We start from the raw sequence: 27,920 nt of genomic DNA on the forward strand, positions 1-27,920 counted from the left end.
CTATGCCTTGATCTTGGACTTCCCACCGTCTAGAACCGTGAGAAATAAATTTCTGTTGTTTCAGCATACAGTCTGTAATATTTTATTATGGTGGCGCAAGCAGAACAATATAATTAGGTATCTGAAAATGTCATAAAATTTAGGGTTAGGTCAATAAAAAAATCTGGAAACCAAAAGTTTTTCTATTTTTCTATTGTAGGGTCACATATTAGAGTTGTAGTTTCCAAGAAAACCAATATGGCAAAACCCAAATCACAGAGTAAGTCACTGAACTTTAAAGAAAAACTCACATATTACTTGGAGAATATTCATTGGAAAAAAAAAAATCCACTCCCCCCCCCCCCGTTTTTCCTTCCAAGATTTTGTTTAAAATTTAAGTTAGTTAACATATAGCATAGTATTGGTTTCAGGGGCAGAATTTAGTGATTCATCACTTACATATAACACCTGGTGCTTATCACAAGTGCTCTCCTTAATACCCATCAATTATTTAGCTCATTTCTCTACCCACCTCCCCTCCAGCAACCCTGTTTGTTCTCTATATTTAAGAGTCTCTTATGGTTTGCCTCCCTCTCTGCTTTTATCTTATTTTGTTTTCCCTTTCCTTCCCCTAAGTTCATCGTTTGTTTCTTAAATTCCACATGAGTGAAATCATATGATATTTGTCTTTCTCTTACTGATTTATTTCGCTTAGCATAATACACTTTAGTTCCATCCACATCATGGCAAATAGCAAGATTTCATTCTTTTGATGGCTGAGTAATATTCCGTATTTTCATAATTTGGTTATTGTTGATAGTGCTGCTATAAAATTGAGGTGCATGTGCCCCCTTTGAATCAGTAATCTTGTATCTTTTGGATGAATGCCTAGTAGTACAATTGCTGGGTCACAGGGCAGTGATATTTTCAACTTTTTGAGGAACCTCCATACTGTTTTCCAGAATGGCTGTACCAGTTTGCTCTGGTTTTGAGATATAACTGACCTACGAGTTTAAAGCATATAGCATAATGTTTGACTTACATATATTGTGAAGTGATTACTGCATTAAGTTTAGGAGCATTTCATCATCTCATACAGACACAGTAAAGAGAAAGCAAAGAAAAAATTTTTTTCTTGTGATGAGAACTCATAGAATTTACTGTCTTAACAGCTTTCTTATATATCATACAGTTGTATTAACTATAGGCATCATGCTATCCTTAGTACTTATTTATCTTGTAACTGGAAGTGTGCACTTTTTGACCACCTTTCTTCAATTCCCCTCTCCTATCCCTTGCCTCTGGTAACCCCAAATCTGATCTTTATTGCATGAGTTTGTTGTTGTTGTTGTTTTTTTAAATCCATTTACGGTAGAAAAATCAGACTATTCATAAAATTTTTTTATTTTTTATTTTTAACGTTTATTTATTTTTGAGACAGAGGGAGACAGAGCATGAACGGGGGAGGGTCAGAGAGAGGGAGACACAGAATCTGAAACAGGCTCCAGGCTCTGAGCGGTCAGCACAGAGCAGGACGCGGGGCTTGAACTCACTGACCGTGAGATCATGACCTGAGCCAAAGTCGGCTGCTTAACCGACTGAGCCACCCAGGCGCCCCTCATAAAAATTTTTAAATGTGTATGCACAGTGTTAACACCCATAATAACCCAAAGAACTTAACATTTTAAAGTACAATTGTGGTTCCTGAGCAAATGAAATCATGTGTTACCCAAACTAACAAGAAAAATCAGTAGTGTTCTAAATCCAGGATAAATTATTTTCAGAGAAAAAGCAAACTTTTGAATCTCAAATTTTTTTAATGTTTCAATTAGCAACACTTGTCAGTATGATTATGATTCATATGGTCATACTGGAGCTTCCTTGTGACATTAGTTATAAAATGCTGGATTAGGGGTTTATTCAGAGCAAAAGAAGGATCAACTCTCAACTAACAGATTCACCAAAGTGGTACATCACTAGCCCCCCTCCACCAAAGGCTGCTTCAGTTCGGAAATATGTTTCGAGTTAGGAAATGCCCTGTGCTCCATATGCTTAAATTCATCTAATTGTTAACTGCAAAATTAACAGGCGGACTTTTTGTTCCTTTGCCTAATGAAGGCCCCACACTGCTAGTGCCTCACTCTTGCTGGGTTTTTGATCATTTATCTGCTCACTAGGTATCTTTACCTGTGAGGATGGGTGAGAAAAGAAAGGACGTTAACTTGTTTAATATCTTTTATCCACATTAAATTTTAATAAGGAGGGTCAAAGTTATAATAAACTAAGTTGAGGAGTCTGAGTTGCCTGCCAATGTCATGTCAGTCCCTAGGCCCACGCTGGTCTCAACATCCCATGGAAATCAGCAGTCAGCTCAGCTTGGTAGGATATCCCAGTCTCAAAGCTTTGCGCAAAGACAACAGACGGGATGATGGAAGACAATCTTCCCAAACTGTAGGACCTTTAAGGGAGCTTTATCCAGACTGCGCTAGACGTTTAATCCTGGTCGCTGCTGGCAGCACTGGTCCACTTTCCCAGTGAGGTTCCTTCACATGCTGGACGCACAGTGTGACTGGCTGAGTCCGGGGCACCAGAATCCCTTTCCCCATGCCTGGGCTCCTCCCGACGACTTAAAACCACAATGCTCGCGCGAGCTGGGTGTCTAATGAGCCGCCGTCAAGGGAGCTGTGCCAGGAAAAGAGAGCTCTGAGCCAAGGTCGCCGGCCCCTCCGGCTACAGCCATGACCCCCGCGGGCCGCCGTAGGTCCCTGTGGGCCTCAGTGAGCCCTGCGGGCCGCCGTAGGAGCGCCCTCCCCAGCTGTCCTCTCAAGATGGCTGCCGAGCCTCGCTCCCCCCGGCGCGCTCCCTGAAGATCCCGGCAGCAGGCGGGCGGCGCGAGTCTTGCGTTCCGGGACCAGCGCGGCCTAGAGGCCAGGAGCGGCCGGCCGCCGACCCCGCGCGCACCGTCTCTCGGGGCGGGGCGCCGGGCCCCTTCCGGGGATGGGCCCAGGCGCCCGAGTCGACCCAACTCTGCCCCGGCTCCTCCCCGCTCGGGCGGGCGCTCCGCCGTGTCCCCGCCCGTCAGTCCGCCCGGGCCGGCTGGCCGCAGACGGGGCCTGGGCGGCCGCACGGGGATCTCTGAGCCCGCGGGCGTCGGGAGGCGTCGGCGCTACCGCTGGCCCGCGGCGGGTCCCGGGTTGCGACCCGGCGGGGGCGAAAAGGCGGCGGCACCATGTTCTCCCTCAAGCCGCCCAGACCCACCTTCAGGTCCTACCTCCTGCCGCCGCCCCAGGTAAACAACCCCCTCCTCGAGAGCGCTCCTCTCCTTGGCGCTTCCGGGGAGCCGCCGGGGCCGACCCCCTCGGGAAGCTCCCCGGGTCTCCCTATCCCCAGCCGTGCGATTGCCAGAGCCCCGGCGCAGGGAAACGCACCTTCTCCGGAGCCCCCATGGATCGGTGGAAACTTGTAAAACTTCGCCACAGCCTTTCTCTGCCCGGAGACCTGTGATCCGTAGTTTTGCCGTGTGTGGGGAGTGTTTGGAATCGGACTTATTTAGCTCTTCGCCTGGCGATTGTCCGCGCGGTGGCCGCCAGCATGAGTGCATCGTTTGTGGGCACCTGGTGAAGAGGTTACCTGTCATAAATGTGAACACCTGGAAACGGCATCGGCCGTTTTCATATTTTTGTCAGGCTCCCCAATCGATAATGAACAGATCTTGAAAAGATCTGGTAGAACATGTGAAAGATTTTAAGGGGGCGGGAGCAATATGTGTCTGTTGCATGTGTCATCACTTAGAAAACAAAATTTGCTTTGGTATCTCACGGGGGAGGAAAAGTTTTGATCTTGATTTATTTTGCTAATGTATTTCAGACTGACGATAAGATTAATTCGGAACCGAAGATTAAAAAACTGGAACCAGTCCTTTTGCCAGGTAAACATCAGAGTTTCAGCGGACACTTTAGTAATGTGTTTTGGTCCAGGATTATTCTACCAACTAGTACCATGTGGTTAACTTGTTTCTTCTATTTCATTTTAAACTTTATCCTGTTAAAAATCTAACGACTGAGGGCAGAAAAACTTGATGTTTGTCTTTGAAAATATAAGCACCCTAGGAAACTGTCAAGAATATCACTGTCTTTCTTTCTTTCTTTCTTTGTCTCCTGAAATGGTCATTTTTTAAGCAATCATTAATTGCTTAGGTAGGGAAAGTACTCTTTGCCCTTCTTGCCTGCAACTTCATGCATTAATGATTAATAGATCATCATTTTAATGGTATGAAAAGCAACTTTTATTATGTCTGGGTCTCTATACCAATAACAAAGCTTAGTGAACTTTGAATTACTTACTTGGCAATTGTTTTTTTGAAGGTGTCAGCTGTGTTTGCAAATTTACTTGTTTCAGTTTAGAATGGGGTTTCCCAACAGAGGCACTGTTGACATTTTGGGCCTGAGTATTCTTTGTTATAGGGGCTGCCCTGTGCATTGTAGGATGTGTATAACAGCATCCCTGGCCTTTGCCCACCAGATGCCAGCAGCACCCCCGCTCCTCCACCTCCTAGTTACAACAACCAAAACGTCTCCAGACGTTGCCAAAACTTATTTTTTTTGTTTTTTGCCTCTGGGAGCAAAATTTCCTCCCAGTGAAGAAGCACTGGTTTAAAGCAAAATTTACCTTAGAAGACCCTAAGAGGTAGAGGTAGGAATTGTGGTAGATAGCTTAGTTTTAAAACATAAAATATTTAATTGGTATTTTGAATTGTATAACAAGGTATAATAATTAGGAAAGTCAGTTGTTTAATGTGACTATAGAGGGAAGTAGTCAGATACTTAGGGAAGCCTGTTTTAAGCCTGAAATCTAATCACGTACCAATTTGTGTAGCTACCGTCAGCATTTAAGAATCTTACTCGTTACTTAATGCTAAATCTAATAAAATGATTGGAACTTTATGGGTAGTAATTGAGCAAATATGGAAACTTTAAATTTTGTGCTTTAAAATTTTAAGTGTCAGGTAGGAACAAACACATTAAAAACGTCAACCTCTTAAAAATTATAGATGCAAACTCTTAAAAATTGTTTTTAGCTTTATTATGGGAGTTAGTTATAAATATTTTGCCTTTATTTTGTTAATGCTTTTTATCCTACCAGGGCGTGCTAAATAATCCTTTGTACTTTTCCTTAGTATTAACAATAGAATTAATAAGTAACCTTTGCTCCGTGTGCGTGCTCTGTTTTGGCCTTAGTCACTCCAGGCATTTCAAAGTCAGCTGTGGGAAACAGTACTCATCTTGAATGAGTGCCTGTGAGCTATTGAACTTTGGCTTCCTTTACTTTGTCTGAATAGGCCCTGTTCTTCGGCCTTGATGTCCCTCTTCCGACATTATGATTTGACTCTAATAAACAACAGGTCTTACATACAAATGATAGTGCTGGATTTTTTTAAGATTGAGTTTTATATTTAAAATAATGCTTATGAAAGTGTTACTAAGTATCAATGAGCTTGAAGGACTTCACACTGAAGGATTATGGTTCTGTAGAATTAGCTAAAACCTTACCTCTCTACTAAAAAGTCACAGTTTTCTGGGGAAGACATAAACTTATTTCCTGACTGTAAGTGGTTTACTTGTCCCAGAAAGGGCAGTTAAATCTGGATAGTCTGATTTGTGTTACATTTTCTTGCATTGGCTCTGGGTACACATATGTGATGGCTCTGGTACCCTGGGTTCTGTTTGCAGCTAACTTATTTCTTACAAAACACTTAGCCAATCCTAGATTAGTGCGTCTTTTGCCTGCCTTCCTCACCCCTTCTGTTCTTACTTTCTCCTCTTGGCCTTCCCACACACTTACAGTTTCTATCTGACCACCCTGTTGTGGTCTCTCTTTCTTGCTTTCCCTCTTGAGTGACATGTCTGACCACCACTAGAACCTCTGTTGCTCCTTCTTTGGCCTGCATCCTACTACTCCACCTGTGAAATCTGGGAAGGCAGTTGGAAAGTAACTGAGGCATTGGTGATCTAAAGACATGGGCTAGGTTAAGGCTTTTACTGTAAGGGCTTACTTAATAATATAGTTCTTGCCTTCATTACAGTCAGCAACCAAGAGAAAACTTGGCCACGTCACCTGTGGCTTTACATAGGCATGCAGAACAAGAAGGAATTGTTCAGATACAGTATTGCATGTTATGCTTGGGCATAGTGCCTTGGATTCAAGGATATCCTACTTTAGATGCCTGAAGTTTGAACTTTTATAAGCAGATGAAAATCAGACACAAAATCAGCTGTTTGTGTGCAGTTACTGTGTGCTCTGTTGGAACTTAAGGCTAAATTTAAAACGATCTTCATCTTTTGTTAAATGAAGAAAAGAGAAGACACTGGTCACTTAATTTAGATTGTGCTTTATGCTTTATGTTAGTAGTTTTCAGTTTGCCTGGTTCATGAACTTCCTTGAGATGGAGGTTGTACTTAATTCAACTTTGTGGCTGTGTTGTCTATTGTAGCGCATTGAGATGTTGATTGAGTGAATGACTAAATGAAAGAACCCCTCAGGGGCACCTGGGTGGCTCAGTTGGTTCAGTCTGTGACTCTTGAATTCAGCTAGGGTTATGGTCTCACGGTTCCTGAGATCAAGCCCTGCATCGGGCTCTGTGCTGACAATGAGGAGCCTGGTTGGGATTCTGTCTCTCTCCCTCTCTCTCTGCCCCTCTGCTGCTCACATGCCGCTCTCTCTCAAAATTAGTAAACTTTAGAAAAGAAAAAAAGAACCCCTTAGAACACCAGCTTGAATGGTTACCATAGACATGCACACATGCAGACAGACCAACTCTCAGATTCAGCAGTCAGAGGAAGACTTATTTTGTCATGTGTCTCTGCTGTCTCCCAGGGCCACGCTTCTTAAGAGAATTATTATCTAAGTCTGGAATTGAAATACAGTCCCTTATCAAAGCAGCTGGCTTTGTCTAGGCTTTCTCTTCATGTTCCCAGCATTATGGGAATCTTGGTCTTTTAACGATTGTATATGTATAAAATCACCGCAATCCTTTTGAAAATAGGGAGAGTTTGAATTTTTAAATGAATGTGTGTGTATCTGTGTTCCTGTATATATTTGTTAAGACCAAGTACTGTCAGACTATGCTCATATCTTTGGATAGCTGCTGGACTGGTGAGGCAGTTCACTGAGCATCTGAGTGTAGCTCAGTGCTAGATGGGGAAAGTGCTGGGAGTAGTGCGCCTGGATCACAGCAAGACCTGTGGACAAGGTGGAAGATTGTGACCTATATCACTGTCTTCCAGGGTCTGGCTGGCATCAGACCTGGATGAAGTTTTTACCAGCTCTTGGTCAAATTAAGAAAATGCAGCTTTTTTCCATAGAACTAAATTGATTTTTTTAAGTTTATTTTTGAGAGAGAGAGAACACAAGTTGGAGAGGGGCAGAGAGAGAGGAGACAGAGAATCCCAAGCAGGCTCTGCACTGCCACTGCAGAACCCAAAGCTGGACTCAAACTCACCAACCGTGAGATCATGACCTGAGCCAGTCAAGAGTTAGTCACTTAACCTACTGAGCCACCCAAGCGCCGCTGAGCTAAATTGATTTAAAGGATTGTCCTATGTTCTGGGATTTTGTCCTTCCAGCTTCTGGTGTAGATATATTCTGTTAAAGGATGGTGACAATAGCTGTGTTTTTAAAGGAGTTTTTAAATTAACAAAATAAAGAAGGTTAGGAATTCTGTGTTGGTTGCCTGAATTGTTTTTGCAGTATACCTAATTTGTGGAATCTGAATTTGATGAGGTTTTCATAATATCATAGGTGCAAATTAATAAGTACTTACACAGAGATCATCATTAATCTTGTCTGCCTGGGAGTCTTTTCACTGTCTTCTGAAAACTTCACCCTCTCTCTTTTGACACATTGGTCTTCCAAATCCCCACACAACCTCTAGTGTCCCCAGCAAGGATAACAACCCATCCCAGACTGCAAGAATGGGCACAGTTCTGCCTCTGGGTATTTTCAGATTGGTACTAAGCAAAGAGATACTTTTTGGTAATTCTTCCAGTGATCATAGTTCAGAAAACCTGCCCCGAAGAGTGTGAAATCACATGTTGGAGAGAGGCAGAGTCACACCACTGGGGGAGACTTCCAAAGGTGTTAAAGCTCCTCGGCTTCGTTTCTGACCCTTCAGCTAAGATCCTTAACTAATATATAGTTTCCAGGTTATTCCTCGTAAAGGCTGTTATCCAGGAAGCACCAGTTTATTATCTTCATGTGACAGATGAGAAAACTATAGTTGCACATGTTGTTACATATAAGTAACTTGCCCAGTATTGCACAGCTAGCAAGGGCAGAGCCAGAATTCTGAGCCCAACTCCCAGCCTGAGCCTTTAACCACTACGCAGCAGGGCCTGCCTGACCTCCCTGGTGACATTAGGGTAGATTTATGCTTTGGAACTGGAGGGAGGGCGGATTGGATGTCCACCTAGAAGTTATCTAGTAAGGTGAAAAGAGCTCTGTCCTTGGCTATGCCCTTTCCACAACAGTGACAGATTTTGACCTAACTTGAGCAACTTTGCGACTCAGCTGCCAGAAAATGGACCGTCTTGGGAGGCAGTGGACTTCCTGTCGCTGACTGTGCCAAAGCAGAGGCTGGTGGAATGCCAGCGGCTTTGTCATGAAGTTGTGAGATTTGTAATAAGTAGGCTTAATGGCCTTTTTTCTCTTCTAACTCTGCAACAGGATCTTTTTAAGGATCTGTGATGTGGGAGGGAGGATTTGAGGCTTGGAACACTATGGCTAAGAGTAAGGAGTTAATTGTTCAGCAGGTATTGGATGCATGTTCCACACTGTTTGGCAGAGGAGTAAAAAGCTAAAAAAAGTTGGGGTCCTGTCTTGAGACAGTTTCTGTTTATTGGGGGAAATGCTTCAGGAGAGCAGAGGTTAAGAGAGCTCAGAGGAGGGTCACCTAAGCGAGATTTTTGGGGAGAGGGTGTCAGGAAATGACTTCTGCTCTGCATCTTGAGTGCCTGCTAAGCCTCAGCCACTGTGCTAAGGCTGTGTCTGCTCAGCTCTTTCCCCTTCCCATCTATAATGCCAGCAGGGCTTTTCAGCATTGAGATTAACTGTTAGATCGATAATGAATGCACTCATTGTCTGAGTCTTTTGTAATCGGATCAGAAAAGCATACGACCATGGGCCATCTGGAAAATGAAAATAGCCATTGTTGAGTAGATGTCTTGTTTATATATTTTTTTTACGCATTCACTGTTTAGACCTGTTTTATCTACTGTTTTTGTTTTCTGCCTCACTGTAGTTCTTATGTCTTCACTTGCATTGTAAATCCCTTAATGGTCCCCTTTCTCTTTCAAGTGTTTTATGTTTTGTGTTGTTTTTTATTTTTATTTTTTAGTTTGTTTATTTTGAGAGAGAGAGAGAGAGCATGTGTATGAGCTAGCACAAGCTGGGGAGGGGTAGAGAGAGAGAGAGAGAGAGAGAGAGAGAGCGAGCGAGCATCCCAAGCAGGCTCCACACTGCCAGCGCAGAGCCCGACTTAGAGCTCAGTCCCACAAACAGATCATGACCTGAGCTGATATCAAGAGTCAGATGCTTATCCAGCTGAGCCACCCAGGTGCCCCTTTGTGTTGTTTTTTAATACCCTTTTGTAGATAAGCTTTAGAGATGATTGTAGGCTGATTTTCTGTAGTATTTTAATTCATACGTACGTTACTTTTGAAAGTCCCGAAGGACTTATAACTCCATCTGGTGCAGTGTACCGTGTAACCATTGTGTTTGTCCCTCACCTATAGAGCCTTCAGGGCTGTTGTCCTCAGGCTGCTGCTGCGGTGCCATAAGCCAGCATTTTGTTACTCGCTTCCTCCGTTCTGACCACCAGTCTCTTTGTACCTTAGCTCCTGCTCAGAAACTCTTTGTGAACCTGCACAGGTAAAATCCTGCTTACCCAGGATAAAAATCCAAATTCTGTAACCTCTATAATTTGCTAACACTCCACCTTGCTGACCTCTGCACCGTTTCCCAGTGTTGATACTTGCTTCAGTCAGGCTGCTTCCTTTCTCTCTTCCAAATGCCTGTTTGCTTGTGTAGGCCTTTGTAACTATTTTATCACATGTTCTCTCTATCTCAGTCCTCTTCTGCCTGCAAGATTTCCTTCTGGTTTCTTCCCAGAGTCTGCACTTCTAACCGTCCTTCAGCCCACACTGTGGGTGGCACCTGCTGGAGGTGCTGCTTGATTACATGCTTTTTTGTATTGTGTGACCTGCAAAATTGGACTCTTTAGTATCCACGAGGGCATCAGAGTTGCACATGTTGTTACATATAAGTAACAATGTGTTTGTCTTCTGTATAGTTTCAACCTCCATTAGTAATTTTTAGGCCACTTAAATTCCTGAATTTATCTATAGCTAAGGTTAACAACTGGTCCCACTTTGCTCATGACTATCCTGTATTAGTGCTGAAAGTGCTGTATGCCGAGCCTCCCCTCAGTTCCAGACAGCCAGTCACCATATGTAAAGCCATATATTGAATTCTGCTTTGGGCCTAAATACATTCTATAGGTTAATTAGCCACTCTACACAGTAAAGTTTTGTCTTAAACTATTTTCCAAGATTAAAATGTATGAGAAAATTAAATTTTATTCATCAAAAATGGATTGATTTTCTAAATGTGTAAGGTATCATGAAAGATAATATGAAATTCTTTGGTTCTCCAGAAGTTAAAAACTTAGCTATACCATTTTTGGAGATTTATTAATTTTACTTCCTTTCTTATTTATTTTTACACATGGAAGGGTCTTAAGAAAGCAAATTTTGATTCCTTCCCAGGTGGTAGTAGAAACTCTTGACCTATCATCTTCTGATTTAGATAGCTTTTTCTGTGGTGCCTTCTGCTTACCCCACAGTGAAGCCAATTTCCTACTTTGTCTTCTATGAGGCCTCCCTGTGGCTTCCCTTCAGTGGTGTGCTGGAAAGTGCTTGGTGGTGAAAACCCTCCCACCAGGTCTGATTGCAGGCTGTCAACTTGGGAGCACAGAGCTAGGGGTGGAGGGTGTGGGGGGAGGAGGAACTCGATGGTTCTCATGAGCCAGTGCAAGCCTTCCAGCACAGCACTGCTCTGCCACCTGAGAAGCGCAGGCGCGGGGTCTCTGGGAAAACTTCATGGTCTCCTGGAGTTTTGAAGCTTTTGTTAGGTGTTTTTTTTCCTCAGGGGTCACTAATTCAAGACACACCAAGGACAGTCCAGAACTCTTCTATTTATGTATCTGTGCTCTCTAGGAAAAGGCCATTTTGTATCTTTTTCTTTCTTGTTTGTAAGCTAGTGTTGTGGCCCACAGGACTGCAGTACATAGTAGCTTTAACAACTCCTACCCAGTGTTACTTCTTTCTTACTAAGTATAAGCAGAAAATTATTGTGAGAGCAGACAGCCGTGTTACATGACCCAACCATTTTAAAGACTGATTCCATGTGAGTGAACATAATTTAGTGTCATCAAGTAAAACTCAAGCCAGGTTAACTTGACACTTAATTATACGTTTATAATAATAAGACCCAAATAGAGCATCTCCCCAGAAGTGCCCTCCTTTTCTTCCCCTGCCCCGTCCCGCCCTACTGCTCTTTCTCTCCCAAGGGCTTATTCCCGTTTTCTGCTCTCAGAGCTGTGTGACACTTAAGTTTCCTTAAAAGACCATAGCATAGAGTCCCCTGTTCCACTTTTGTTGTTGTTACTTTTCTATTTCTTGTCCAGTTTTTTCTCAGTTTTACTTTTAAATAAGCTGGAATTTATAAAAGAGTTGTATAAGAGTGCAGATAGTTAACATATACTGTTCACCTAACTTTCCCTAATGTTAACATCTTACATAACCTTGTTAAATTGAGCTAAATTAAAAAATTAGTATTGTTATTAACTAAATCGCAAGTTTTATTCACATTTCCATAGTCTTTCCACTGATGTCTGTTACTTGTTCCAAGATGACGTCTGGGATACTGTATTGCATTTAGCCATTATGTCTCCTTAGTGTCTTTAGTCTGACAGTTTCTCCATTTTTACTGATAGTTTGGTGAATTCTTTTGTGTTGGTGTATCGTTTTGAAATGTCTTCCCTCACCCCCTATTCTCCTTCCGTACTTTCTGGCATTCTGGAACTACCAAAGACTCCCAACTCCTCTTTTTGTTTTCTCTGCCCTGGCCCTGGAATTAGCTGTTTTTGCAAGGAGCTCTAGTTCCTTCTGTTGGAGAATGGTCTTAAATACCAAGATCTGTGTGCTGAATGTGCTTTTAGGCCTGGAGGGGACAGAGTAGAAAATATGCAAGTGTACTAGTAACCTAAGTATATACCCATTTCTTTATGTCTGCATCCATCTGTGTATATGTGAAAGTTCTCACTTAAGTAACCATGTCTAGCACAGGGGAAGGCAGACTTTCTGTAAAGTATCAGACAATAAATGTTTTCAACTTTGGAGGCCATAAATTCTCTTTTGCAAGCACCCAGCACTGCCTTTGTCCAATGAAAGGAGTCATAGATAATACACAAACAAATAAGCATGGATATGTTTCAGTAAAGTGTTACTTACAAAAACCAGGTCTGGACACATTAAATGTATTCTCTTTTTATCTTTGTCTCATTCTCAACTGCACTCATGGACTTGACATTTTACATTTGTGCCATCAGTAAGAGAATCATGTTGCTAGAGAAGAAGGGCTGTTCTAGAACGTGTGCATCATAAATACAATTGACTGATGGTACTAATGAAGTTGCCATGTCCTGTCCAACAAGACCTCCCATCTCTTTCTGTCCAATATTACATTCTCTTCCCTTCTCAGAAACCTAAAATCTTGTGGCATAGCTATTTTTTAAGTAAACTTTTGAATGTAACATTCATAAGAAGTATATATGAATCTTTAGCGTTACAAATGAATGAATTTTTGTAGCACTGTTTGAAGTCTTTGGGCAAGTGAGTTGGCTAGTTAAGAAGAGTGGCACAGGGGTGCCTGGGTGGCTCAGTTGGTTGAGTGTCTGACTTCGGCTCAAGTCATGACCTTGCAGTTCGTGAGTTCAAGCCCCGTGTCAGGCTCTGTGCCGACAGCTCAGAGCCTGGAGCCTGCTTCCGATTCTGTGTCTCCCTCTCTCACTACCCCTCTCCCACTCTCTCTGTCTCTTTCAAAAATAAATAAACATTAAAAAAAGAAAAAAAAAGAGTGGCGCAGCATGAAGTGATTGATGTAGGTTATACTTTGTGAGCCAGTAGTCTTACTTTGAAGAAGTCCGTGTTATAGGAGTAACATCTAACTCTGAGAACTGAGAACTGTGAATAATTAATGCAGGGTTGTTTTTTGTTTTGTTTTGTTTTGTTTTGTTTTGTTTTGTTTTTCAAGTTAAGGGTTCTCTGTAATTGGTAACGAAGATTTCTTGGTGGGAAGAAAGGTTGAGTATTCACTAGTTCACATTCTGTTATTGGAAAGCATTGGGTTCAAGGAGCTATGGAAGATTTAAATTTTATGTATTTGAACTATTTAATGAGTTTCAGTGTATATTTTTGTCTTTTCAAATTTTTTTCTCATTAGAATCCAGTTAAGAGTAGTACTTTGAATCTTTAGTTCTGTTTTTATGCTTCCTGTATTTAGATACAGTACATTTCATTTTATGTAAGCATAGAGAAATAAATACTGAAAATTTTCTTCTTACTAGTTTAAAAAAAATTTTTTTTTTAGAGAGAGCACAAGTGAGCAGCGAGAGGGACCCACACGCACACACAGAGGGAGAGAGAGAGAGAGAGAGAGAGAGAATGAGAATATCTTAAGCAGGCTCCATGCTCAATGCAGAGCCCAACACAGGGCTGGATCTCATGACTGAGATCATGCCTTGTCCTAGGCATTTGTCTAGGAACTGAAATTTCAGCATTGAAGAAAAATCAGCCCATCTTCTACCCTCATGAAGTATATGATCCTGAGGGTGGGACAGGCAGTGATTTTAATATATATATATATACACACACATATATATAAACAGTGGCTGTGTAAATGCTAGGAATTACAAGTGTATGATGCTAGGATTGAAGGATTTAATCTAGTCAGGGAGATTAAAACAAGACATGGTGGGGGGGCATTCCTGAGAAAGTGATTAGGCTAAAGGAGAAGAAAAGAATATTCCAGGAAATGGGAACAAGACGTGCAAAGACTCCATGTGATGGAAGAAGTAGGATCCCTAGAAGGATTAAAAGGGCACTGTCGCATGATAGTGAGGAGGACAGTGTTAGAGGGCGAGAGGCACAGGGCCTCACAGGCTATGTGAAGGAGGCTTGGTTTCAGGATGGACAGCTACTCAAATGGTATAAGCTGAGAACTTGACATGAGTAAATTTCAATTAAATCCTCAAGTGAATGTTAGGTTGCTGTTCTTATAATAGGCTTATGCATTTTTAAGTATAAAAGTTATTGCAATTCAAATTTACTATAACATTAGTTTTGTTGAGAGAAAGATCGTTTTGAGACGATAGTTGCATTCTTGAATTGGTAAGTATTTGGGGCCTGTCCGCAAACAGGTTCTACCACCACTGTTAAGGTTTTCATAATGATAGTGTAGATGAAGTAGATCAGTACCCTCACTTGTCCACCATTGACTCTGGAGGTGAATTGCTTAAAGGTGTCCTTGGGTCTATTTGAGTATTAGATCTTGAAATTAAGGTTTATTTTAATGATGACCACACTTTAAATTCCTGTCAAAGCACATTATAAATTTTGTTTTGACCTCTTATGTTTCTTTCTTTAATCTTCGCTTTTAACTCTAAAACTATATTTTAAAGTTTTATTGGCGGGTAAGTTCAAATTTGGGTGCAGAGAGACACTCACTTTAGCTTTGTGGAATATACCTTATTTAAAAAAAATTTTTTTTAATTCAATTTATTTAAAAAACGAAAAACTGTTCTCACCCATTTCTCCCATCCTCCACCTCTGGCAAACTAATTCTTCTCTGTACCTAAGACCTTGGGTTGTTCTTGTTTGTTTGTTTGTTTGTTTGTTTTTTAGATTCCATATATAAGACAGATTATGCAATATTTGTCTTTGATTTATTTCTCTTAGCATAATGCCCCCAAGGTGCAAGCATGTTGTTGCAAATGGCAAGATTTCATTTTCTTTTTCAACTGAATAATAATCCTGTGTGTGTGTGTGTCTGTGTGTGTGTATCACATCTTCTCTATCCATTCGTCCATTGATGGACACTTACATTGTTTCCGTATTTTGGCTATTGTAAATAATGCTGCAGCTACATGTGGGTGCAAATATCTTTTCAAGTTATGTTTTCATTTTCTCTGGATGAATACACAAAGGTGGAACTGCTGGGTCATAGGGTAGTTCTATTTTTAATTTTTGAGGAACCTTTATACTGTTTTCCACAGTATCTGCACCAGTTTACATTCTCACCAGTAGTGTACAAAGGATTACCTTTTCTCTACATCCTCGACAACACTTGTTATTTCTAATCTCTTTGATAATAGCCATTTCAACAGGTGCAAGGTGATACCTCATTGTTCTTTTGATTTGCACTTCCCTGATGATTAATGATGTAGAGCATCTTTTCATTTTCCTGTTGGCTATCTGTATGCCTTTGGAGAAATATTTATTCAGATCTTCTGCCCATTTTTTAAATCAGGTTTGGTTTTGTTTTGCTCTTGAATTATATGAGTTCTTTATATATTTTGGGTGTTAGCCTCATATATATAATTTGAAGGTATTTTCTTTCATTCATTAGGCTGCCTTTTATTCTGTTGATAGTTTCTTTTGCTGTGCAGAAGCTTTTTAGTTTGATGTAGTCCTACTTGTTTGTTTTTGCTTTTTGTTGCCCTTTTGGTGTCAGATTAAAAAAATTATCACCAAGGCCTATGTTAAAGAGATTATAGCCTATGTTTTCTTCTAGGAGTTTTATGGTTTCAGGTCTTATATTCAAGTCTTTTTTTTTTTTTTTTTTTAATTTATTGTCAAATTGGCTTCCATGCAACGTCCAGTGCTCATCCCAACAAGTGCCCTCCTCAATGCCCATCACCCACTTTTCCCTCTCCCCCACCTCCCATCAACCCTCAGTTTGTTCTCTGTATTTAAGAGTCTCTTACAGTTTGCCTCCCTCCCTCCCTCTGTGTAACTTTTTATTCCCCTCCCTTCCCCCATGGTTTTCTGTTAAGTTTCTCAAGATCCACATATGAGTGAAAACATATGGTATCTGTCTTTCTCTGTCAAGTCTTTAATCCCTTTTAGGTTAATTTTTGTGTATGATGTAAGATAGTGGTTCAGTTTCATTCCCTTGCATGTCACTATCTAATTTTTTTTTTAATTTTTAATGTTTATTTATTTTTGAGAGACAGAGAGAGACAGCATGAGTGGGGGAGGGGCAGAGAGAGAAGGAGACAGAACATGAAGCAGGCTCCAGGCTCTGAGCTGTCCGCACAGAGCCCAACATGGGGCTCGAACTCACGAACTGTGAGATCATGACCTGAGCTGAAGTCGGACGCTTAACCAACTGAGCCACCCAGGCGCCCCTAATTTTTTCTTTTTAAAATTTTTTTGTTTTAGAACAGGTGAGTGTGGAAGAGGGGCAGAGGGAGTGAGTATCTTAAACAGGCTTCACACTCAGTGTGGAGCCCAATGTGGGGCTCAATCCCACCACCCTGGGATTGTGACCTGAGCCAAAATCAAGAGTCAGACACTTAACTGACTGAGCCATAGGTGACCTGGCTATCTAATTTTCTAAACACCATTTACGAAAGAGACTGTGCTTTCCCCAGTATATATTCTTGGCTCCTTTGTTATAAATTAATTGATCACGTATGTGTGGGTTTATTTCTGGGTTGTCTATTCTGTTCCATTGATTTATGTGTCTGTTTACCAGTGCTGTATTACTTTAATTACTATAGGTTTGTAATATAGGTTGACATCAGGGAGCATCACACCTTCAGCTTTGTGCTTTTACAGGATTGCTTTGGCTTTTTGGGGTCTTTAATGGCTCCATACAGATTTTAAGATTGCTTGTTCTGTTTCCGTGATAAATGCCACTGGAATTTTGATAGAGATTGCATTGAATTTGTATATTTCTTTGGGTAGACGGGACATTTAAAAATATTAATTCTTCCAATCATGGACATGAGATATATTTCCATTTATTTGTGTCATTTTCAGTTTTTTTTCATTAATATCTTCTAGTCTTCAGTATACAAATTTTTTACTTCTTTGGTTACATTTATTCCTGGGTTCTTTATTCTTTATGATGTAATTATAAATAAGATTGTTTCCTTAATTCCTCTTTCTGATAGTTCATTATTAATATATGGAAATATAACAGGTTTTTGTGTATTGATTTTGTATCCCACAACCTTACTGAATTCATTTATTACAGTTAGCAGTTTTCTGATGAAATCTTTAAGGTGTTCTTCTGTATATATGTATATATATCGTGTCATCTGCAAGTAGTGACACTTACTTCATTTTCAGTTTAGATGACTTTTTTTTTCTTACCTAGTTTCTGTGGCTTGGAGTTCCAGTACTACATTGAATAAAAATGGCAAGAGTGTGCATCCTTGTTCTGTTACTGATTTTAGAGGAAAAGCTTTCAGTTTTTCACTATTGAGTATGATGTTAGCTGTGGGCTTGTCATATATGGCCTTTATTATGTAAAGGTATGTTTGCCTCTGTATCTGCTTTGTTGAGAGTTTTTATTGTAAATGGATGTTGAACTTTGTCAGATTCTTTTCCTGCATCTATTGAGATAATTACACGATTTTTATCCTTCGGTTTGTTAATATGTATCACATTGACTGATTTGCAGGTGTTGAACCATCCTTGGATCCCTGGAATAAATCCCACTTGATCATGGTATATGGTTCTTTTAATGTATTATTGTTGAATTTTTCAGTTTGCAAGTATTTTGTTGAGGATTTTTACATATATGCTCATCAGGGATATTGACCTATAATTTTCTTTTCTTGTGGCATTCTCGTCTCATTTTGGTAATTGATCCAATTTATTGGCAATAATAGAGTCCCCAGCTATTACTATATTGCTGTCTTATTTTTCCTCTATAAGTCTGTTAATATTTTCTTTATATATTTCGGTGCTCCTATGTTGGATGCATAAGTATTTATAAATATTATATCTTCTGGTTGACCTTTTTATCATTGTGTAAAACTCTTATTTGTCTGTTATCACAGTCTGTTTTAAAGTCTATTTTGCCTGAGATAAGTAGAGCTACCCCACCTTTGGTTTACATTTGTATGGAAAATCCCTTGTTCCATCCTTCTTTTTCAGTCTGTGAGTCTATGATAGTTAGTGTATAGATGGTTCTTGTTTTTTTTTATCCATTCATCCACTCTATATCTTTTGATTGGAGCATTTAGCCCATTTACATTTAAAGTAATTACAGAGAGGTATATGTTTATTGCCATTTTGTTAAATTGTTTTCTGGCAGTTTTTGTAAGTTCCTCTCTGTTCCTTTCTTCTCTTGCTCTTTTCCTTTGTGGTTTGATTACTTTCTTTAATGGTAAGCTTATATTCCTTTCTCTGTATCTTTTGTGTATTTACTATAGGTTTTTGATTAGTGGTTACCATGAGGCTTGCATATAATAACTTCTGTCTATAAACAGTCTGTTTTAAGTTGATAACAACTTAAGTCTGATCCCATTGTAGAGCTCAACATTATTACTGTTCCCACCCACATTTTGTTTTCGAAGTCACGTTTTACATTTCTTTATCTTCTGTATCCCATAACTAAATATTGCAGTTTTAGTTCCTTTTATTACTTTTGTCTTTTAACCTTCTTAGTAGCTTTAGAAGTAATTAATCCACTACCAAAAAAGAAGTAACTAATCCCCTACCTTTACTGTGTGTTTATTTTTTCAGTGAGATGTATTCTTTCATATGTGTTCTTGTTATTAATTAGTGCCCTTTCTTTTCAGCTTAAAGAAGTCCCTTTAACATTTCTTGTAAAGCCAGTTTAGTGGTGATAAACTTCTTTAGCTTTTGTTTGTCTGGAAAATTTTTTATCCACTTCTAAACAGTAACTTTGCTGTGTAGAGTATTCAAAGTCAAAAGAATTTTCAGCACTTTGAATATATGGTGTCCTCTCTTCTGGCCTGTGCAGTTTCTGCTGAAAGGTATGATGGCCTTATGGGGTTTCCCTTGTAATAGCAAGTTGTTTTTCTCTTGTCAGAGAGAGAGAGTCAGAGACAGAGAGGGAGACAGAGGATGCAAAGCACGCTCCGCGCTGACAGCTTAGAGCCTGATGCAGGGCTTGAACTCAGGAACTGTGAGATCATGACCTGAGCCAAAGTCAGATGCTCAACCAACTGAGCCACCCCTTCCCTTGTTGCTTTTAATATTCTATACTTGTTTTTATCTTTTGACATTGTAATTGTAATGTGTCTTGGCATGGGTCTCTTTGGGTTTCTCTCTTTTTTTTTTTTTTTTTTAATATAATTTATTGTCAAACTGGCTAACATACAGTGTGTAAAGTGTGCTCTTGGTGTTAGGGGTAGATTTCCGTGGTTCATTGCTTACATACAACACCCAGTGCTCATTCCAACAAGTGCCCTCCTCGATGCCCATCTCCCATTTGCCCCTCTCCCCACCCCCCATCCACCCTCAGTTTGTTCTCTGTATTTGAGAGTCTCTTATGGTTTACCTCCCTCTCTCTCTGTTTGTAACTATTTTTTTCCCCTTCCCTTCCCCCATGGTCTTCTGTTAAGTTTCTCAAGATCTGCATATGAGTGAAAACGTATGATATCTCTCCTTCTCTGACTGACTTATTTCACTCAGCATAATGCCTTTCAGTTCCATCCACATTGCTGCAAATGGCATGATTTCATTCTTTCTCATTGCCAAGTAGTATTCCATCATATATATATAAACCACATCTTTCAGCACAGAGCCCTTTGCAGGGCTTGAACTCCTGAACTGTAAGAGCATGACCTGAGCCTAAGAGCCACTCAGGCACCTTATAAACCACATCTTCTTTATCCATTCATCAGTTCATGGGCATTTAGGCTCTTTCCATAATTTGGCTATTGTTGAAAGCACTGCTGTAAACATTGGGGTACATGTGCCCCTATGAATCAACACTCCTGTATCCCTTGGATAAATTACTGGTGCAATTGCTGGGTCGTAAGATAGTTTTATTTTTAATTTTTTGAGGAACCTCCACACTGTTTTCCAGAGTGGCTGCACCAGTTTGCATTCCCACCAACAGTGCACAAGGGTTCCCATTTCTCCACATCCTCTTCAGCATCTGCTGTTTCCTGAGTTGTTGATATTAGCCACTCTGACAGTGTGAGGTGGTATCTCAGTCTGTTTCCCTGATGATAAGTGACATTGAGCATCTTTTCATGTGTCTGTTGGCCATCTGGATGTCTTCTTTGGAAAAGTGTCTATTCATGTCTTCTGCCGGTTTCTTCACTAGATTGTTTGTTTTTCAGGTATTAAGTTTGGTAAGTTCCTTATAGATTTTGGATACTAACTCTTTATCTGAAATGTCATTTGCAAATATCTTTTCCCATTATGCCGGTTGCCTTTTGGTTTTGTTGATTGTTTCCTTTGCAGTGCAGAAGATTTTTATCTTGATGAGGTCCCAGTAGTTCATTTTTGCTTTTAATTATTTGGGTTCCTCTTATTGGGAACTTTCTGAGCTTCCTGGATGTGGATGTTCATTTTCTTTTCCGAGTTAGGGAAATTTTCAGCCATTATTTCTTCCAATAAAATTTCTGCCCCCTTTCTCTTCTTCTAGGAGCCCTGTGATGTAAATGCTAGCTATTTGATGTTATCCAGTAAGTCCTTTAAGCTGTCCTCACTTTTTCCATTCTTTTTTCTTTTTGCTATTCTGATTTGGGTGGGTTCTACTGCCTTGCCTTTGAGTTGACTGATTTGTTCTTCTTTTTTATCTAGTCTCTTGTTGAACCCCTGGGAGTATTTTTGGTTCAGTTATTGTGTTCAACAGTTCTATGACTTCTATTTGGTACTTATAACTTCCATCTTTTTGTTGAAGTTCTCATTGTGTTCGTGTGTTCTTCTCCCCAGTTTGGTGAGCTCTTTGAACTCTTTATCAGGTAAATTACTTACCTCTATTTAACTAAGTTTTTTCTCTGAGATTTTATCTTGTTCTTTCATTTGGAATATTCCCCTGTTTCTTCATTTTTCCTCGACTCTCTGTGTTGGTTTCTATACAGTAGATGAAACAACTACGTCTCGAAGGAGTCTTCGAAGACTTGAAGTCTTGAAGTCTTGAAGGAGGGTCCTTGTATAGGAGGTGAACCTTATTGTTCTCCCCTACCCCAGTTCTTTGTTGTCTCTCAAACTGCCATGCTTGTCCAAACGGCCTATTATATTTTTAATAGCTTCCAGTAGTTTAGGATGTGCCAAACCTGTCAGTGTTCCAAAGGGGGGTTCTCAGCACCTAGATTCCAGCTGACTGGAAGTCAACCCTCTGGCATCAACTTTTTAAGATACGCAAATGTATATAGTCTTGTGGGACCACAAGCGTAAGCCCTGCTGGCCACCAGAGTCGGAAGATCTTTAGATGTTCCCTGAGTAGCAGTAGCAAAAATCAGGGCTCTAGACAAGTGAATAAACACTTTTCTGGATGACACTGGCAGGCTGAAGAAAGGCAGAGGGAGAACATCAAGATGGCCCCCACAAGGCTGCTTTCTTCGAGGGCAGTTCTGTAGACCACTAACTGTATGCCAACCTGAAACCTGCCCTTCAGGCCAAGGCTCTAGCACAAGCAGAGAGGTCTCCTTCATAGAAAGACTGAGGGTTTGTGCCTGTCTCCTGGCTGCACAGCGTCCTAGGGCTGGTAGTGTGCCAAAAGTCATCTCCAATTGCCACAGTTTCATGGGACCCAGGAATGTAAGAGCCTCACCAGAGCCAGGTGATCAAGGGATGTCCTCGGGCAGCAGCTGCAAAACCTGGGGCTCCAGACATAAAAACCAGGGCACCAGAGACATGTAAAGCTCCCCACTAGGAGACACTGATGCTGTGGAGTGCTGCAGAGGATGACCACAAAGACAGCGCCCACCCTCCGCAGTCGCTGGAAAGAATTACAGTCAGACCGTGGATGTGTCTGTAATTAGAAACCTGCCTCTCAGGCCGTAGTTGTGATGATTAGCTAATGGTCCTCCTTCACAGAAAGACTGTGCTTCTGGGTCTGTTGCCTCTTGCTATGCTCTGAGGGTAGCAGCTGTTCAAGAACTCTTTCTCTGTTGGTTACAGTCCTGTGACTGTAAAAGACCCAAAAGTGTAAATCCCACTGGCTGCCAGAGCCACATGATGGAGACCTGTCCACTGGCAGCAGTCACAAAAATCAGGGCTCCAGGCAGGGGCATGTGCTCCTTTCTGGGTAACATTGATCATTATAGTCCTGTGGGACCAAGAATGCAAGCTCCCCTGGCCTCCAGAGCCAGGCAGTCAAGAGGCATTCCCTAGTTGGCAGCCACAAAAATTGCGGCACCAGATGCATGTAAAAGCTCCCTTCTGGGAGATACTGGTGATGTGGAGCACAGCAAAGGGAGTGTGCAAAAATGGTGCCCACCAGTCTCTGTTTTGGGAGAATGTTCCAGCAGGCTCCTAGATAAGCATGTTAGAGTAGATGCCTGCCCTTCGGGCCAACGCTTTAATATAAGCAGGTGATCCTCCTTTACTTTAAGTCTGGGTACCATTGGCTGCTTCTGACCTGGGCCCTCGGGTGGGTGAGTCTTAAGTGTCTGAGCCTTTTAAGGGCAGCTTCTCAGATCTCTATCATCTTATGGGTCTTATTGGGACACAAGCCTCATTGGTTTTCAGAGTTTCTTGTTTTGGGGTCTTGTCTCTTTAAAGATTGCCTTAAAACTTGGGATGCCTGATGTGTAACATTTGAACTCTTTACTCTTCAGGGAGAGCCTCTGGGTTTTGAGTTCCATCCTCATCATGGGTCACCATGCAGGGATGCCCCACCTTCTCTTACCTGCTTCTATATGGTTTCGTTCTCATTTGCCCAATGTATAGCCATCACTCAGCCTTCAGGTGTTGTTGGGTTTTTTAAAAAATATTTTGAAATGTTTATTAATTTTTGAGAGTGTGTGCATGTGAGCAGGGTTAGGGCAGAGAGAAAGGAAGACAGAGGATACCAAGCAGGCTCTGCGCTGACAGCAGAGAACCCATTGTGGGCTTGAACTCATGAACCATGAGATGGTGACCTGAGCCGAAGTTGGACGTTTAACCAGCTGAACCACCCAGGTGCCCTGCCTTTACTTTTTTGTTTTTTTTGTTTTTAACGGGAAATTATCTACATGTAGCTATAAACTCTGTTCGTGAGAGGAGGTGAGTTCAGGATCTTCCTACCTTGCCATCCTGAACCCTATTTACCAATAATAGATTACATTATTAATTTTTGGGTTAAACCCAAAGTCTGTTTCTCATCCCTTAGGAAAGGAGTCAAAGACATTGGTTTGGGATGTAAAATCACATGTTAATAAAACACAAATATTCCATCCAGTAATACTCTGAAGGAGTATAGTTTATTTCTTCTCCAGAATGCCTTTCAGTAAATGATAGTGGAAGGCAGTATCACATAGTATTAAAGAATGCAGGCTCAGTTTCAGCTTTTCTGGTTGAACCATCTCAGACCTCTAAGCTCTTTGTGCCTCAGTTTTTGTACTTATAAATGGGGGGCAGTCTCTTGCTGTTACTGGTACTGTTGTGAGGATGGAAACCCATGGTGCCTGGCTCCTGTAAGCATCCCTTCTTACCGTCATCATCTGGAAGTAGTCCTTGTAGGCCACACAATGACTAGACATTTTATGGTATAGTTGTAGCTCACACAATTTTTTTTTTTAAAGGAGAAATTGTCGTAAATGAAGTCAACTTTGTGAGAAAATGTATTGCAACAGACACAAGTCAGTACGATCTGTGGGGAAAGCTGATCTGCAGTAACTTCAAAATTTCCTTTATTACGGATGACCCAATGCCATTACAGGTGTGTTTCATTTGTGTGTTGTTTAATTGTATCAAGGATTTGACTGTAAGGAGTACATATAATTCCGTAAAAAACAGGTGTGGAAAACTATAATAAAATCATTAAGGGATTAACAGTGTTGGGAATTTATTATATTAAAATTCAAAATAAAGTTTAAGAAGAATGTTGGGACTTGAGGAACAGAATTAGTGAGATGTGAGTCACCTTGGTTTTTATCCCCTGTGATTATTGCTTATGTATCCCTTTCAATAAGGGAGTTCTTATTTTCTTTCTTCCACATCTTAAACTGCTTTTAAAAATAAGATGTCCATTTTTTACTAGTCATAAAGAGAAAAGTTTATTTAGCAAAAAATTTTGTAAGTGCAACACATTTTATAGATTTCATAGTATTTTTAACTAATTCCTTTTCTGAAACATCAAATTCTAGTTTGAAATTTCAAAATTTCTAGTACAGTTAGAATGAAGAAAAATACGAGTAAATTTTTTCCTTAATCACCCTCTTGCCATTTTATGGTCTCACTGGAAAACAGTAGTTCCATATAATTTCGGTTTTTAAAAGTTCAGATGTTCATTTGATTAACTTTAAAATTCTGGACTTTTCCTCAGCTTTTCTATTTTGATGTGTAAAGTGTTAAATACTTTTAACCCCTGGATTTTTATTTATAATAGTAATTATTCTCTACTCAAATATTTGGATATTAATTATAAACTTTTGACTGAAGTCTTACTCTAGGTAAGTATATTTCATACAGTCATTCATTAATTTACCAAAATATTTACTATATATTTGTGTGTTTATTGCAAGATTTTGTAGGTATATTTAGACTAAAGGCATTTACAGATACCTAGTATATAGATACACTTGCTTATTTGGCTGTAGACTAGGTTTTCCCCTTTGTTTTTAGCTTCATTTTTATCTCTGGCCCAGACTTCACTGTAAATGAGATGCATATACTTGAAATAGCATACATCTGATACCACTAATAGCCAAATAAGCCAGTGCTCTACTGACAGCAGGTTAATAGTGTCAACTATGTTCAGAATTTTAAAATGAGTATAAAACATTTGTTCACAAGTTTAAAAAAAAAAAAGTTATAATTTGCCTAAAGATTATTCCCAGTAGAATTACTGCTCTCAAAAGAGTTACTTTTTTTTTTTTAATATTTATTATTTTTGAGAGAGAGAGAGAGAGAGACAGAGTGTGAGCAGGGGAGGGGCAGAGAGAGAGAGGGAGAGCGGTCAGCACAGAGCCCAATGCGGGGCTTGAACTCACAAACCATGAGATCATGACCTGAGCTGAAGTTGGACACTTAGCTGATTGAGCCATCCAGGTACCCCAAAAAGAGTTACTTTCTAAAGAGTGATTTTCTGAAATCTCCTTTGTAAAATCAAAATCTGATGACTTAAGAGTCCCTTTTTCTTTAATATTTAATGACAGTTCAACCAGAACTAGACATGTAAATGGTTGCCTATGAAGTGATTGACAATATTATATATCTGAGGTATTATAATGATATTGTATTGTAGTGTACAGTTTAACCTCATATATAAAAGTTTGAAGAGAAAGGTGGAGAGAACATGAACACAGCATGCGTTTCTTTTTACGACTGAAGTGTGTTCTAAGATACTCTATCATTAGAATTGTCATAGCACTGCAAGCAAAAGCTTTTTATTCTTTTTAGGGATAGACATCACAGTTTCTCATCACATTTGAAAGTAAGGCTCTTATTACTATTTGAGGTTATTGGGAAAAGACTTAACATGAACATAATTTTTTATTTCAGAAATTCCATTACAGAAATCTTCTTCTTGGTGAGCATGATGTCCCTTTAACATGTATTGAGCAAATTGTCACAGGTATGTAGTCTTTACTCAGTCCATGAAAACTGATTCTTCTTAGGAAGTATTGCTTAAAGAATCAGATACTTGGGTTGGAATTTATTTCTATAGGTTTACTTCCCCCTCCCCTTTTTTTTCAGTCCTAAGAACATTAATGAAAGAGAGAGAAGTCAATAAATTATTATAATTTTTTTTAACATTTATTTATTTTTGAGAGAGCGCTAGCAGGGGAGGGGCAGAGAGAGAGAGAGGGAGACACAGTATCTGAAGCGGGCTCCAGTCTCTGAGCTGTCAGCACAGCTGACACACTCACAAACCGTGAGATCATGACCTGAGCCGAGGTCAGACACTTAACCCACTGAGCCACCCAGGCACCCCATATTTTTAAGTGGAAATATAGCATATATAGCTTTTTGTGTTTTCTGAATATTTGTCCTCTCTTTAATTAAAATTTTAAGCATTAAATGTGTCTTAAGTGGTTTGTGCAAAGATCATTTAAAATCTAGTCAAAAGCAAAGTTAACACCAATATCCCAAAGCTCTAGAAGTTGTAGACAGATAGGACAGATTCCAGAGAAGCCGTGCTCAAATGGTGGGTAACTTAATTATTTTCAGTAATAATTTGTTCAAGTGTATGAAAGGCTAGGTAACAAGAAAGAATTTTTACACATTTTTTCTTTATTTTTTCATTTTTAGTAAATGACCACAAGAGGAAGCAGAAAGTCCTAGGTCCCAACCAGAAACTGAAATTTAATCCAACAGAGTTAATTATTTACTGTAAAGATTTCAGAATTGTCAGATTTCGCTTTGATGAATCGGGTCCTGAAAGTGCCAAAAAGGTAATATTATTAAGCTTTATCAAGTTCTGTGTTTCACACTGTATTTACCAATATCAGTTCTGTATGGAAATTCTCCTTTCTCAGTTGCTCAGACTTTTTTTTAGGGGAAGTTATCAGATATCTCCTTAAGTAAAGTCAAAACCAAGAATGTTAATAGAACTATTTCCTTGGACTAATTTATGACTGTTTTAAAGTATTCTGTATAGTTGTGGGGTTTTTTTGTCATCAGCTCCTAATATACCAAAAACTGTGATGTGAAAATTAGTGTGTCTTTTGCATTAAGACCAGTACCAGCTGGTTTCTTTCTTGGTTAGAACTTTAGAAAATACCTCAGAACTTTATCAATGAACTAAAGGCTAGACTTAAGTTACCGAAGGGTTAAGTAAATATATAGTTATGGGAGAGACCCATAGTCTTCAGTGCTGTAAAGAAATCATAGTGAATTAATTTGAGTGCTATTCACAGGAACAGCTAGAAACTAGGGACTTTTTCATTGGCTTTGTTTTTCTCTTGCCTTCTGGGGAATGTTTTTTGCCTACTCATGGAATAAGGTTCATGACAGAAATTCCTACTTCCTTCATCCCACATTTGGCTTTGGCCAACAAGTGAAGCTGGTGGACCTAATGCCCTACCAGCCCATCTATATGGTGCAGCAAATGCAGAGAATAATAACAGAATTTTCAGGAGAAGCCTGCTCCTACACATTGGGAATAAAGGAACAGTTTTCTTAGTGAAGTGGAACCTTCTTGCAGAAATGAGACAGCTTTTACACCACCAAAAAGTGGGTGCATTTGTTTTCCATGGTTGGTAGACTTACCGCAGTGAATTTTCTGATGATTTCAAAATGAGGCTGTCAAAAAATTCTTAAGGCAGCTGTCTTCATACACTTTGGTGGTTTCTTCACAGGAAGGCAAGCATAATAAGATAAATGTCTGAAAGTGCTGGACCACTGGGACTAGATAATCGAGCAGGGTGATGGACTCTGTGGCTAAAAGTTTTCAGAGGGAGTCTGTGAAACCATCTTCCAGCATGCTGCATTTTTGAAAAGTCAACTAGATTGCCTTTTTTTTTTTTAAATGTTTGTTTTATTTTTGAGAGAGCGTGAGCAGGGGAAGGGCAGCGAGAGGGAGAGAGAGAATACTAAGCAGGCTCTGTGCTGACTGCGCAGAGCCTAATGCAAGGCCCAATCCCACAAACCATGAGATCATGACCTGTGCCGAAATCAAGGGTCGGATGCACAACTGACTGAGCCACCCAGGTGCCCCTAGATAGCTTTTTTTTTTTTTTT

The 27,920-nt window shown here is 40.1% G+C and overlaps 1 protein-coding gene and 1 long non-coding RNA gene across 3 annotated transcripts in view; one reads left to right on the top strand and one right to left on the bottom strand.

Moving 5' to 3' along the window:
* Positions 1–1,392: 1,392 nt before the first annotated feature.
* LOC125910225 (uncharacterized) lies at positions 1,393–12,627 on the bottom strand. The gene is made up of 3 exons (XR_007453895.1): positions 12,546–12,627; positions 3,408–3,593; positions 1,393–2,661 (listed from the first exon to the last, which is right to left on the bottom strand). It is a non-coding gene; the product is annotated as an uncharacterized LOC125910225 (long non-coding RNA).
* MTMR10 (myotubularin related protein 10) overlaps positions 2,817–27,920 on the top strand; it is a 54,748-nt gene continuing 29,644 nt past the window's right edge. The window contains exons 1-5 of one of the 2 annotated variants that reach the window (XM_049613973.1): positions 2,817–3,268; positions 3,847–3,907; positions 23,819–23,955; positions 25,740–25,812; positions 26,490–26,632. In XM_049613973.1, the coding sequence (XP_049469930.1) occupies positions 3,209–3,268; positions 3,847–3,907; positions 23,819–23,955; positions 25,740–25,812; positions 26,490–26,632 (474 nt within the window). In that variant the 5' untranslated portion in view covers positions 2,817–3,208. Of the gene's footprint in view, positions 3,269–3,846; positions 3,908–17,255; positions 20,438–23,818; positions 23,956–25,739; positions 25,813–26,489; positions 26,633–27,920 lie in introns of those variants that run through there. The other variant, XM_049613974.1, reaches the window with a different exon arrangement.

This window comes from Panthera uncia, assembly GCF_023721935.1.
Source record: "Panthera uncia isolate 11264 chromosome B3 unlocalized genomic scaffold, Puncia_PCG_1.0 HiC_scaffold_1, whole genome shotgun sequence".
NCBI classification, from domain to species: domain Eukaryota; kingdom Metazoa; phylum Chordata; class Mammalia; order Carnivora; family Felidae; genus Panthera; species Panthera uncia.